The 12,342-nt window shown below is 45.7% G+C and overlaps 1 protein-coding gene across 16 annotated transcripts in view; it reads right to left on the reverse strand.

Annotated features, from left to right (window-relative positions):
• NCKAP5 (NCK associated protein 5) overlaps window positions 1-12,342 on the reverse strand; it is a 942,960-nt gene that overhangs the window by 37,984 nt on the left and 892,634 nt on the right. Inside the window, exon 18 of one of the 16 annotated variants that reach the window (XM_073241355.1) lies at window positions 11,004-11,136. The exons of the other annotated variants lie outside the window; for them this stretch is intronic. Within the exon in view, the coding sequence (XP_073097456.1) occupies window positions 11,004-11,136 (133 nt within the window). The remainder of the gene's footprint in view (window positions 1-11,003; window positions 11,137-12,342) is intronic. 16 annotated transcript variants of the gene reach the window in all.

Below are 12,342 nucleotides of genomic sequence, written 5' to 3' on the forward strand. Positions count from 1 at the left end.
AAACATTTGCAAAATGTATCACAAACAAAGGCTTAATCTCCCTAAATTTTAAAAAGCTCTTAGAAATTGATGAAAAGGACTAAAACCCAATAGAAAATTGGGCAAAAGTCACTAACAGATGATTCACAGAGACAGAAACACAGATGACATTTAAATAGATTTAAACAAGAGTTCTCGACCTCACTATTATAATTCAAACCACACCAAATTCAAACCACACTGGAAAATCATTTCTCCTATGTTAGATTAGCTAAACACAAAGGTTTGACCTTAAATTTGTTGGTGAAGACCAGGCACGTCAATCACCACAGGTGGATGTGGAAACGGTACAACTCCTTGGAAGATACATTCACTTTTTCTCAGCAGTCCAATTCTGGGAATCTAACCCATAGAGGACTAGTTAAATTAATTATGACATAGCCACACAACATAATTGTGAAAAAGAATGAGGAGAACTTTTGTATACTGACATGGAATGATCTCCATGATATACTGTTAAGTGGAAGAAAAACAACAGAACCCGATGTGGAACAGAGTATACAGTGTGCTTCCTTTTGTACATGGAATACTCATTTGTATTTGCTTGATCTGCAAAAAGAACAATAAAAATGGTTATCCTGTATGCAGCTGTGGGCACAGAGGCAGGGGAGAGACTGCTGTGATCACAATAATAAAACCATATTCTGAAGAATGATAACCTGAGTGACCTTTGAGAACCTCCCCAATAGGACAGACTGTTGAAAACTGAAGCATGAGGCCTGATGTCCCAGTCACTACAGCATCTGGTCATAGTGCTCCGCCCCCAGGCCTGGGGGCACCAGGAAGACATCTAGCTCAAGACAGGCCAAAACTGGGAAGGAAGGAACTTGCTCAAGATCACTAAGTAAGTTACAGTCCAAGAAGACACCTTATCACTTCAGGCTGGGTAGCTGAGCCCTTCTTCACCTCTCCAAGATTTTGTGGACCCTGTGGGGCAAACAGCAAGGTTGGCACAGCTTCAGGACTTCCCTAAGAACACTGATCCTATAGCCTTTCCTTCCACAGAATTCTTATCAAACTCAGGGAGATACCTGGAGTTTCTGGGGGAGGGATCATCCCAGGTTGAAAAGGGTAGAAGTGATATTATAGCACAGGATAGTCAAACAAACCAAGGAAAAGGGGAGGTTTAAAAAAAGTGGGAAAGATGGAGGTGGAAGAAAATGTCGCTTATGGGGCTTCTAGGGGTTCAGAAGCGGATAAGCAAGCTGACTGGAGGAAGCTGGGCATCAGCCACCGATCTGTGCTGCATAAGATCAAGAGCCAGCATGGCAAGGATGCCGTCTCCTTTTCTAATTCCTTAAACAGTGCACTGGTTTATTCATTCATAATACAATTCCTGGTCCAATTAAAAATGGGACTTTCCCCTACCTGATCTAGTCTCACCATATTTCTGGCTCCCAAGTAATTGAATCTGAAAGCAAGAATGCAGAGTGATAGCTTGGGCTATTGCTACTTACTGGGAAAACAACTGACAAGGAAGGAGAGTGCTGCTGGCGAGGCTGGTTTCTGAGAAGTTTAAATCTGTTCTTTCTCACTTAGACTGAATTTTAACAACAGATACAGACAGTATGATATTTCCCCTAATGAAACTGTTTAACCCTGGCTAATTTAGGAGAGCAGTTTACCTTTCTGAGGCTTTTGCTTCACATTATTTTGGCCCACAGTTTGCAAGGCCCCTGTGATGCCCTCTCTTCCTCTGATACCCTTAACCTTAAATTCCAGGAATTGTGCATCAACACATTTAACATAATACTGCTTCTATTTATTTAGCACTCCGTAGGCTGGAGGCTCTGTCACGTTTATTGTCATATCTGAACTACTCCATGAGAGGAAAGCAAGGTGGGGCAGGTGGGGTTGAGGCTCAGAGAGATTACTATACATCCAGGATCACAAAGTGTATCTTCAGAATCAGGACTAGAACCTAGGTGTCCTAACTCCCAACTCTGGGCACGTCCCGGACATCCGACCAAAGAGCCTTCACTTTTGGTCCCTTAAGTTCTGGGAGGTTCAAAGAGAGCAGCCTGTCCTGTGATTCACTGCATGATGCTTGTGATGTTTTTCTTGTCAAAACTCCTGGCTGCTGGCTAGGAAGGAACCCTGTGTTTTCCTGAGCTCATCTGCTTGGTTGTATAGTTTGTATATGTTTGCAGGTATTTGGCTGGTTGGGGAGGGGCAGCTGGGACGGGAAAAAGTTAGAAATGTATCTTTCTGTATCTTGGAAGTCTGAGAACCAAGCACTCTAAGTAATTGGAATATATCCCTTACTTCCACACCTCAAATATTTGCACATTGCATTCGCATTTTACACTGTAATAATTACTTCCAGAAAGATTTTTCCTGATACTGAGCCTTTTCTTTTCTCTACTTTGCTCATTTCTTTAACAGAGCTCCTTCAACTGACCCCAGCATCTTTGTTCCTGAGATTTGTGTTCATCTTCCAGTCTTAACCATTCAGTGGGAACAGTCTGGCAAGGAGCCCTTTCCAAATGTCATTATGTGCTTTTCAGCCAAATATGAAACTAAGGTCCCCAAGGAAACCCAAACACCTGTTGATGGTTTTTCCTTCATTTTTCATCAAATTGCAATTTACCTACTTCACTAGAGCAGTGTGAGGATTAACTGCCCTTGGGCTGCTTTCATGTCTGTAAAGGATTTCTGCCTCATCAGGGCACATGTTCTCTTAAAGAGACAGAAATGAAATACTAATAAGAGACTTAATGAGTAGCAGCCTCAAATAATCTGTGCCCTGCACTGCCGCTTCACATGGTCTGTGTCTTCCTGACATCCTCTGACAAAGGCGCCAGGAACAGGATTAACAGCCAAGTGTGAAAGGTCCAGACAGGAGCCTGAACTTCCCTCTCCAAGCCCCTTGGAGGATGTGCATCTGAACCAGCCGATTAGGTGGCTGGGCCAGGCCTAGGGCGCCTGCTGGGCAGGCAGGGGAATTTGGCTGCTTTCATATTTTGGCACAAGTATTTGCCAGCTTGTCTGTCCCAAAGAACATTTCAGATGCCTAAGGACTGTGCTTCTCTTGGATACTTCTTGGTCCTGGTGACATTTTGTGCAGAATAACCCTTTGCTGTTGAGGACCATCCTGTGCACACAGGGTGTGCAGCAGTATCCGTGGGCACTACATACCAGAGAGTAGTCCCCCACCTCTAAGTTGTGGCAACTCAAAATGTCTCCAGATATTGTCCAGTGTCCCCGGGGGAAGGTACGATCATCCCGGGTGAGAGCCACTGGGCCAGATGATCCAGTGTGAACACTCACGGTGTTACTCGGATTATGGGCCATGTCCATGTTTGTCACCCTCAAACATGCTCAAGGGACTCTTAGATACCTACCAAGTCACACGTCATTCTGCTATCTCTACATGAGGCTGAGGGGACATACACATTTCACAAATGAAACATGATCCAATTCACTGCATATTTATTTAGTTTTAGATTCACTGCCTAGCCTTCTTTCAGCCCCAGCAGTCCAAGGTTGCTAATGTACACAGCATCAAATGCCATTTTCTCCTCCCCAATATGCCACAACCACCAGAGATTTGTTTTTACTTTGAAATGCTACTTTGCAAGCTCCTGTTCAAACGTTTCTGCTATAACACATTTGAACTCAAGGAGGGTAGGTAGCCCTGGGGGAGCTGTGGTAATGGCGGGTGGGAAAACATCCCTTAAAGAGTGACAAACTCCAGGGGGACATCTCTTCCCTCCATAATGTCTCATTAGGGTCCCCAGACTTGGCCTCCAGCTCCTCTGTATCCCGCAGTCCAATTTAATTGAGCGACGGCCTCGCCACAGCACACTGCTCTTTCGACAGGAGGATTAAACTCATTCTGTCTGTCATGACATTTGCTTTTTTAAGGGCCTCACAACATGCAGCTTAAATAATTAAATGCAGGTCACAATGCAGCCTCCCTTTGCAAGCCTTGTGGAGGGCATGGTTCTTTCTGACGGTTACCTTTTTGACCATGTGATTTCTAGAAGCTAGTGGGGGTTTTTGTTTGTCTTGTTTTATTGTTGTACATGACACGTCTCCCCACTAAAACCCCCAAACCTTGGAAAAGTGCAAGTCCAATCTGAACAGCTGAAAGGGCTGTGGGCTTTCTGACAGTGGGTAAGTGGTGACAAAGAGAAACTTGAGACCCTGGTTCCTGGAAAGGTCTCAGAGCAACCTGCCTGTCATGGTTGGTACTTCCCCAGTCATCCAGGAAAGTATAATGCTAGGAGGCGAATCCCCTGTGTTTTACTGCATGTGTCCATTCAACTCAAGTTGGGATGGGCAAAAAATAAAACAAATCTTTAGAATGACCTATAGAAGTTCCAGGAAGGACTAAAGATAGCCCTTAGCTGTAGTGACCATTTTAAACAATAGATTTCTCCAGGGGAACCTGGAATGACTATAATGAATTTGGATTTAGTTTAACCTAATGCTGATTTTGCACATTACAGAGATTTGTCATCTTTAAGTCATGTGCCACGTGAGTGCTTTAAAATAGATGCAACTTTGTGTGAATTCTCTATAAAATGGCACAATCTGATTGCTCTATTAATAGCTTAAGTCCTTGGCCTTGGGAAGGCAGGGTGGCAGCATTTTTAAAATTCATCATCTCTGCATAATTAGTTGTGAATCTCTACATATTCAAGCTGAGGAATTAACCAGGAACTGGAGCCACTATCCTTCAGTGTCCCTGTTAATAGTGTTCTGCAGTCATCATTTCCTTGTGTTTTTCTAATTACTGCAAAACCAATTGTTTTTAACTCAACCACCCGGCTTTCTGTAATTTATTGAAAGTAATCAGCTTCAAATGAAGAAAATGCACTTCTTGTTTGGGAAATTGGGCTTGATTAGATGAGTATTATCAGGTGGCAGTGGGACCCTGGTTCCAAAGCTTTGATCATTTGACATAATAGTTGTACTTTAAGGGTATGGGACTCCTGAAAGGGAGCTTAAGAGTGTGGGATCTGCAGACCCAAGTGGGCTTTTAATTGGAAAAGTAAATTTATGAAAACTAAAAACGAAATAAGAATTCTGGTTCCTTCCTATGAGGAGTCAACGGTATGGCCTTAGGCAGTAGAATGCAACTGTTTAGAGTAATTGATTATCCCTTCTCTCAGGTGATGTTTTAAGTCTGTACATTTGATTAGAAGCATCTAGGGAGTGGGACTACCTCACTATCCTGCCACCAACTCTCAGTGTCCAGCTTAAACCAAAAAACTAGGTTAGAGGCCAACTCTCTTCTTTGCTTTTATTTTTTTTGCCAACGTTGTTTATCTACTAGCCAGTTCAACTTGGAGATTTCCAGAGAACAAGCATTGGAAGAGCAAAGTTTCTCAATCCTAAATTATCTGTTTCCAGATTGCAAAGGTTATGATGCTTTTCCATCAATAAGAGTGACTCTCTGCGAGTATAACTGCCTAATTGGGAGAGATTATGAAAATTCAGCCAGGGGCCATGGGACCATTTAAAACAAAACAAATTGAAACAGGATTCTGATATGCCTCCAACAGCCCCCATGAACTCATTGCTGAGGAGTAAAAAGCTGAAATTCCACATCCTTGAGAAAAATTGGAAAAATTGATTCATTGGTTTCTTGAGCAGAGCCCCCAGAGAAGGGGAAATGTCCTTATTCAAGGACAGCTCTCTGTAGGTAGCTACTCAGGGTCCTTCTTTCTCTGGAGAAGAAAAGGCCCAAATACATGAGAAGCTAATGAAGGCCTTCATCAGTCCTGTGTTAGCTGTGTTTTTACTGAACACTTACAAAGTTGTTTAACATTTGCAAAATAGGTATGATGTGCTAAATGTAGACCGTGAATGAGAAGTGATCGTGGCATGAAGGACAGATCTGAACATGAAAATAGGTAAGTATAATCTCATGTGGCAAGTGACAGAAATAAATACAGGGCATCCCAGGAGAACAGATGACAGAGTACCTTGGGCATGGCTGATGGAGGACCATCCAGGAAGTGTTCCTGGATAAGGCAAAAGTCTAGACTGAATCTTAAGGACCAAGTAGGAGTTACATGACATGAGGGTTAGAGAAAAAGGGTGTTGCTATTAAAGCCACTCCAGGAAGTGAGGTCACAGGGCAAAGCACCCTAACAGCATCTTGTATTCAGGACGGATGCATGGTTTGCATGGTTTGAGACAGGAGATGGAGAAAAACGAAGTCAGAAAGGTGAAGCCAAGGTGGGCTTTGTGACCCTTGAGAAAAGGAGGAGGTTGGCTTTTGTTGGTGTGAAATGGAGAGTCTTTGAAGAAATTTAAGCAAAGAAACAACATGATGGGACTTGCACTTTGGTGGCAGCACAGATGATGCACTTGAGGGGGATGGGACCGGCAGGGGGTTGACGAGGACAAGGGGTAAAGGGAGGCAGTGGGGCTGTGGGGACCAGATGAATGTGCTCGTGAGGCCCCGTACAAGAGCTCAGGAGGGCAGACGTGAGAAGCATCCGGGAGGGGATCGAGCAGGACCTCAGGACTACCAGAACGTGGAAGGGGGGAGGGAAGAGGCGAGGAAAATGCCTTGCTTCACAGACTGTATTCCTAAAAGAATGGTCAGACCATGAGTTAAGACAGAGCCTGGGAAGCAGAAATGTATAGAGAGAAAAGGAGAGGTTTCAGTTTGGATTATTGCCCTTGAGGTACCTGGCAGGCTCTGTGATGGTGGTGAGCGGCTGGCAGATGAATGAGATGCTTGGGGAGAAGCCTGGCTGGAGGTTGCTACTTGACTTTTTACAAGCCAGGTCCTGTGGGTTCAGCCACGGTGAGACTCCCCTCCATCCCTTCTTCCTGAGATGGGGCTCATAGCTGCAGCTCCACCAGGTCTTGCCCATGCTATGCCCTGTCCCTGGTTGGCACTGCCCCCTTTACTTTGCTGTCTTTGTCATGCCTTCTCGAGGCCCTGCCTGCAGGGAGGGGGCATGGATATCTGTTATGCCCAGCTTGGCAAATTAGAGTGGGAGCTCTGGAAACCAAGTCACCGAATTACTCCCTCTGAAATCTCACCCGCTGGGCTACCCACCCAGCTCCTAAATCCTGCTCTGAACCGCTGACTCTGTGCTAACAGCCTGGACTTTTAAACATATTTCAACATCAAGCTAGAGAAACCAACCTTGAAAGAAAAGACATGTATTTACTTTAGTGTTTTATGAGCCCACAGGCAGGGGTTTAGAAAGTAGGTATCTTTTGCCACATTCAATGTGATTCAAAGAAGCAAGTGGGCATAAGAAACCAGGGAACTTGGGGTCCCAGTGTCTGTGTTTAAAAGGGAGGCTGCAGGCATGCTGTGACCAGCAGGGTGAATGGCTAATGACTGGGCAGAGCCTGTGGCTGGCAGCAGGGGACCCAGGGGGAGGGGGGAGGGAGAGGCCCCCAAGTACCTTCCTAGCAGCCCTGCAGGGCACTGCCACTGCCCATGGGCTGCCTCTACCTGAGGGAAATTTCAGAGATCCAGGGAGAGAAGGCATGTTTGAGAAAGGACACATTTCTGGGGGCCTGCAGAGTGGATAGGTTACAAAACCTTCTTACTTAAAGAGGGAACTAGGTGGCAGGAGGGGTGCAATCTCCTGTTCACAGGCCCATGTGATAAACGCAAAGCAAAATGGTGACATGAAGGGAGAAAAAATCTCTGCTATACATCTAGTGTGTTACTGTTATTTTTTTCTATTTTCTTTTCAGATCAACAGTGCCAACATTTAAAAAGTTAATGATGCTACATTCACCCTAAATGTCCCTTTCCTGGGGTCTGTAAAAGCCAGCACACACCCATAGCCACCCCACTTGTCATATACGCTTCCCCTCCCTGGCAGAACTGCCTTCAGCCAGGTGGGCAGTGGACCAGAGCAAGCAGGTGACAGAGCTCTGGCAACAAGTCCACTTGCAAAGACAGAGGGCAGGCACCTGGCTAGAGGGAGGGGTCTTCTTGCTGGCTGTGTTACTTCCAGCGTTACTCTGCCTAGCTCTCAGCTTCTTACTCCAAGAAGCACCATTTGTCCAGAGCCCAGAGCAATAGAATAAAAGAAGTTCTCTATTTAAGTAGGGATTTGCTCCAGTTGGAGGGAGTGAGATGAGCCAAGAGAGAGTAGAGGGAAAAAGGCGGATCTGCACTTCATTTTGCAGAAGGGTAGGAAAAAAAATGAAAGGAGCAAGTTCTGTTCACCAGGATCCCTCCCTAGCCATCACCTGACGTGTACTCCTCATCGCGCTGCCCGACTCACTGCCCCAAAGCAAGGGCACGGTTTGAGCCCTAAAGTTAAGGCTCCGTCAGAGTTAGGCAGTCATCTCTTTTCTTTTCCCAGATGTTTTCGTTGCCTTACACCACCTCTCCTCCCCTCTCCCACCCATTTCTGCCCACCCCCCACCAGAACCCCAGGGCAGAGGGAGAGGCAGGACCACAGAATAGGGGATTCCTGCCCTTGGACCCTCAGACACCACCCTCCCCAGCTCTCCTCCCTCCCTGCTTGCTCCTGCTCCGTCTCCCGGGATGGTTCTTCCTTTTCTCCCTGACCTCTAAACTTAGAGATGGGAGAGGAGAATGAGGCCCTTCCTCTACCAGCACTCCTGGTCTCATCTGCACCCAGGGCTTCAAATGCCACCTGCATGCTGACACTCAAGTTACCTCTCCAGACATGGCCTGCCCTGCCCAACTGCAGACGCATGCACCCCACGGCCTACCCAACTCTTCCCCTTGCTTCACAGGTATCTCAAACTTAGCATGTCCCCAATTAACTACCAATCCAGCTCCCCAAGCCCACCGTCAACCCTCTCCACTTGAGTCAGCAGAATGCTGTCCATCCCTTCAGGACCCAAACCCTAGGCCACCCTGGCTCTGTCTTTTCTTTCACCCCACCTCCAATCTACCAGTGAATAGTGTTGCATATTTAATTTGGTCTGGAACTATACCATTCTTACTCCCTGTGTTGTATAAGTCACATCTGGCTATTAATATTTAAAATAAAATTAGTTGAAATTTTAAAACGATAGTGAAAAAAGAAATGGACCACGTGAGAACTCTTAGGAAAACCACAGCAAATTTTAAATTAAAAAATTTAGTTCCTTCCTCACATTAGCCGCATTTCAGGTGTTACGGGCCATGCAGGTGTGGCTGGCGGTTATGTGTTGGGCAGCGTGGATCAGAAGGTTTCCATCACTGCAGAGTTCTGTCCGTCAGCACTCTCCTTTCACTGCGACCACCCTGCTCCTAGCCACTAAGGTGGCTGGATGGCTAACAGCCTCTTAGCCTTCACGGCACAGCAGCCAGGGCGATCTTTTAAAATATCTCAGTTCATGCTGTTCCTCTGCTCCAAAGGCTCCCAGGCACGTCTCAGAATGGAGGGCATGGCTCTGGCCCCCTTTCCTTACCTGACCTCATCTCTGCCTTGTTCTCTCTGCCACAGCCACGCTGGCCTCCCGCGGTTCCTGCCTCAGGGCGCTGGCTGGTCCTCTGCTCAGAATGGTCTTCCCCCAGATATTCTCTGCATTCACTCCCACTATTTGTTCAAATCTCTACTCAAACATCACCTGCTCCATGAGGTGCCCCTCACTTCCCCCAACTGTATCCTGCTTCCTTCTGTCTCTCTTATAGCACTTGTCTCCTCTCAATAAACTTACACAACAAACTTACACTCTTACTAGTTTATTATCTCTTGTTTACTGTCTCGCAGGGATCTTTGTGCATTTACTCACTCCTGGAAAGCTGGCCCAGGCAGGCTTTCAATAAATATTTATTAAATAAATGGAGTTTTAGAGCTGGGAGGGGCCTGGAAATCATACTTGGATGGAGCAGTTGAGGGTCAACGGGGTGAGGTTATTCACTTGTGGACCCATGAGGCTTCCTAGTGAAGAACATGGACTAGGAGCCGGCCTGGCCCTAGGCATCTTCACTGGACAAGCGCATGATGAGGAATTCCCCTTCCCCTTTATCTGTCATAACCAGAAGGACATTAATAACCACGGAGAACCAGTGGGGACAAGGGCCTAACTACAATGCCCAGGTATTTGCTACTTCCCTTGTGGTAAGCCTTTGCATAATTCAACCATTGGTCCTGCTTCCCTGATGACTTGTGGAAAGCAAGGAACAACGTGGAGGCCCAGGCTAATGGCTATTCTTGCATGCCCATCTTACTCCAACATGTCACAAATGCCAAGTCTCTCGGAAAACTGGAAACACACGGTTGCGGTTGCTAGTTTTTCCCTAAAGTGACATCTCAATCTTGCTTCAGAAAAAGAAAGTCATGGTTTCATCATGTAATTGCTAAATTAGCATTTTGAGGAAAAGCTGCTTAGTATGAAAACAATGATTCTCCACTGTGTAGTTAAAGTATTTCTGACAATCCAGAGTAGGTCAGGAGAAAAGCAGACCCTAGATCATACTTTTTGTGAGGGGTTCATCTGTCCTCTTGTATCTGTAAGGAAATGCCACCTGAATATACATATGTTTAAATGCCGTAGGGTGATGGTTTTCCCACTGCCAATTCTGACTTAAAAAAATATATAGTGAGGGAGAGTCAGCTTTATACCCAGACATGTTCCTAATGGCCTGGCTCACAAGTCTAGAGCTACACAGCACAATATGAGCAAAGAGCCTGGCAACTCCGTCCATTGCTCATTGGATGATTTGACCTGCCAAAGAATGTAATTAAGAACAAATTTACTTCTAGAGTCATTCCTTCATTACTGAAATAATTCAACTGGAGACTTTTTGGGAGATGCCAGATTTGAAAATAAAATCCTTACAGACTGCACTACAATGTCATGAAGATTATACCAGAAAACAGATTGATGCACATAGACAATCTTCTGCACATACCAGAAAATTAGATCTCAGGAGAGATGTGGAGCCAAGATGTAGGATCAGGGGCAGGTGGGGGGAGGTGGAGCACAGCACAGGCACAGGCACAGGCAGTGGCTTCCCCGAGACAGGGGGGCCTGAGGGTGTCCAGTGTGCTCGTGTGCGTTACCTTGCGTGGCGCTCTTCATGGCTGTTACTAACTTGCCCCTTCCAGCTCCAAAACCATTATTTTCACAGTCCAGGTCACTGTCACTATCACTGCCACCGCTGCCAGAGTACTCACACATTCTGGGTACCTTGTCCTAGATGAGTAACATGAGACTGTTACAATCACTCATGCAAATCAAAATGGGGCAGAATATCCTGTGAGGATGGGAAACAGCTCATATTTGGCTGTCGTGTGCCCAGAACACCATTCCCATGCCCGACCCCAGAACTACTCTGTTTTGTCCATCTTCTTACCTCACGCAAAGCTTGTGCAGTCTGCCCAGTTACCAGGGCTGCAGAGATGGGCCATGAAAATGAAGCCATTGGCCAGACTCTGCCACTGTCCCAGGCAGAGGCAGTGCCTCACAGGATCCCTGCTTTGCATTTCCTACACTTCTCTATGGGGTCTTACTTTCCTCAAGTGCTTTTTATGAGCTGCTGTTTCAAGATGAATGACTTATTTAACTGATCTCATCATTGGCTTTTGAGTATCAGAGAGAATGAAAAAAATCAACCTTGGTAACAAAAGAATAAATGCTTGCCTAATTTATAATCTTCTTCCAGCTCCTGAGAGGACAGGAGCCTTTAGGAAAGTATGCAATTCCTAATCTTTATAATCTTCAAATCTACTGGAAGTGCACGGGCTGTGGGGCTCAGCTCCTCTCTTGCTCACATGCACATAAAATCTGACCCTCAAGGATGTCACTGGGGTGGCAATATTGCCGTGTCAGGCATTGCTGACAGGGATGGTAGTGCACCAACGGTGTCCCCCTTTATGCACAGAAGCAGAATACTGGATCTAAGCAGTTCTGTGAACAGAAATGTAGTTCCTGTGTACAGAATTGGGCGTTTGGGACCCCCTTATGTTTGCAGACTGCTCTGTTATGGCCTATTATTTCCCATTTATCCCAGACAGTTAAGGTCAAAGTATATGGGATGGTTCTTTGGGAGTTAATTTGGTCAGAAATTATTAAAAAAAAAAAATCTTAGGATGTAAGCTCTCTCTGCTGGGGTTATAAATTTGAGTAGTGACTCATTTCCTTCATTCCTTCATTCATTTACAGATGCTTATTGAGTACCTACTGCATGCCAAGTTCTGGGGTGTACTTGGTTCTGCGAGAGTGGAGTGCCATACAAAAGACGCTGGCATTCCAGCAAGGATGATGCCCATGAAGGATGATAAGTCTACTGGCTGTGGTTCCAGGGGGGGCCCAGCATCCAGAGTTCTAGCAGGACCCAAGTAACACTTTGTAGGTATGATAAGATTTTTCTCCTACATTTTTTTCATCCTTCCACTCAAC

This window comes from Manis javanica, chromosome 7 (assembly GCF_040802235.1).
Source record: "Manis javanica isolate MJ-LG chromosome 7, MJ_LKY, whole genome shotgun sequence".
NCBI classification, from domain to species: Eukaryota; Metazoa; Chordata; class Mammalia; order Pholidota; family Manidae; genus Manis; species Manis javanica.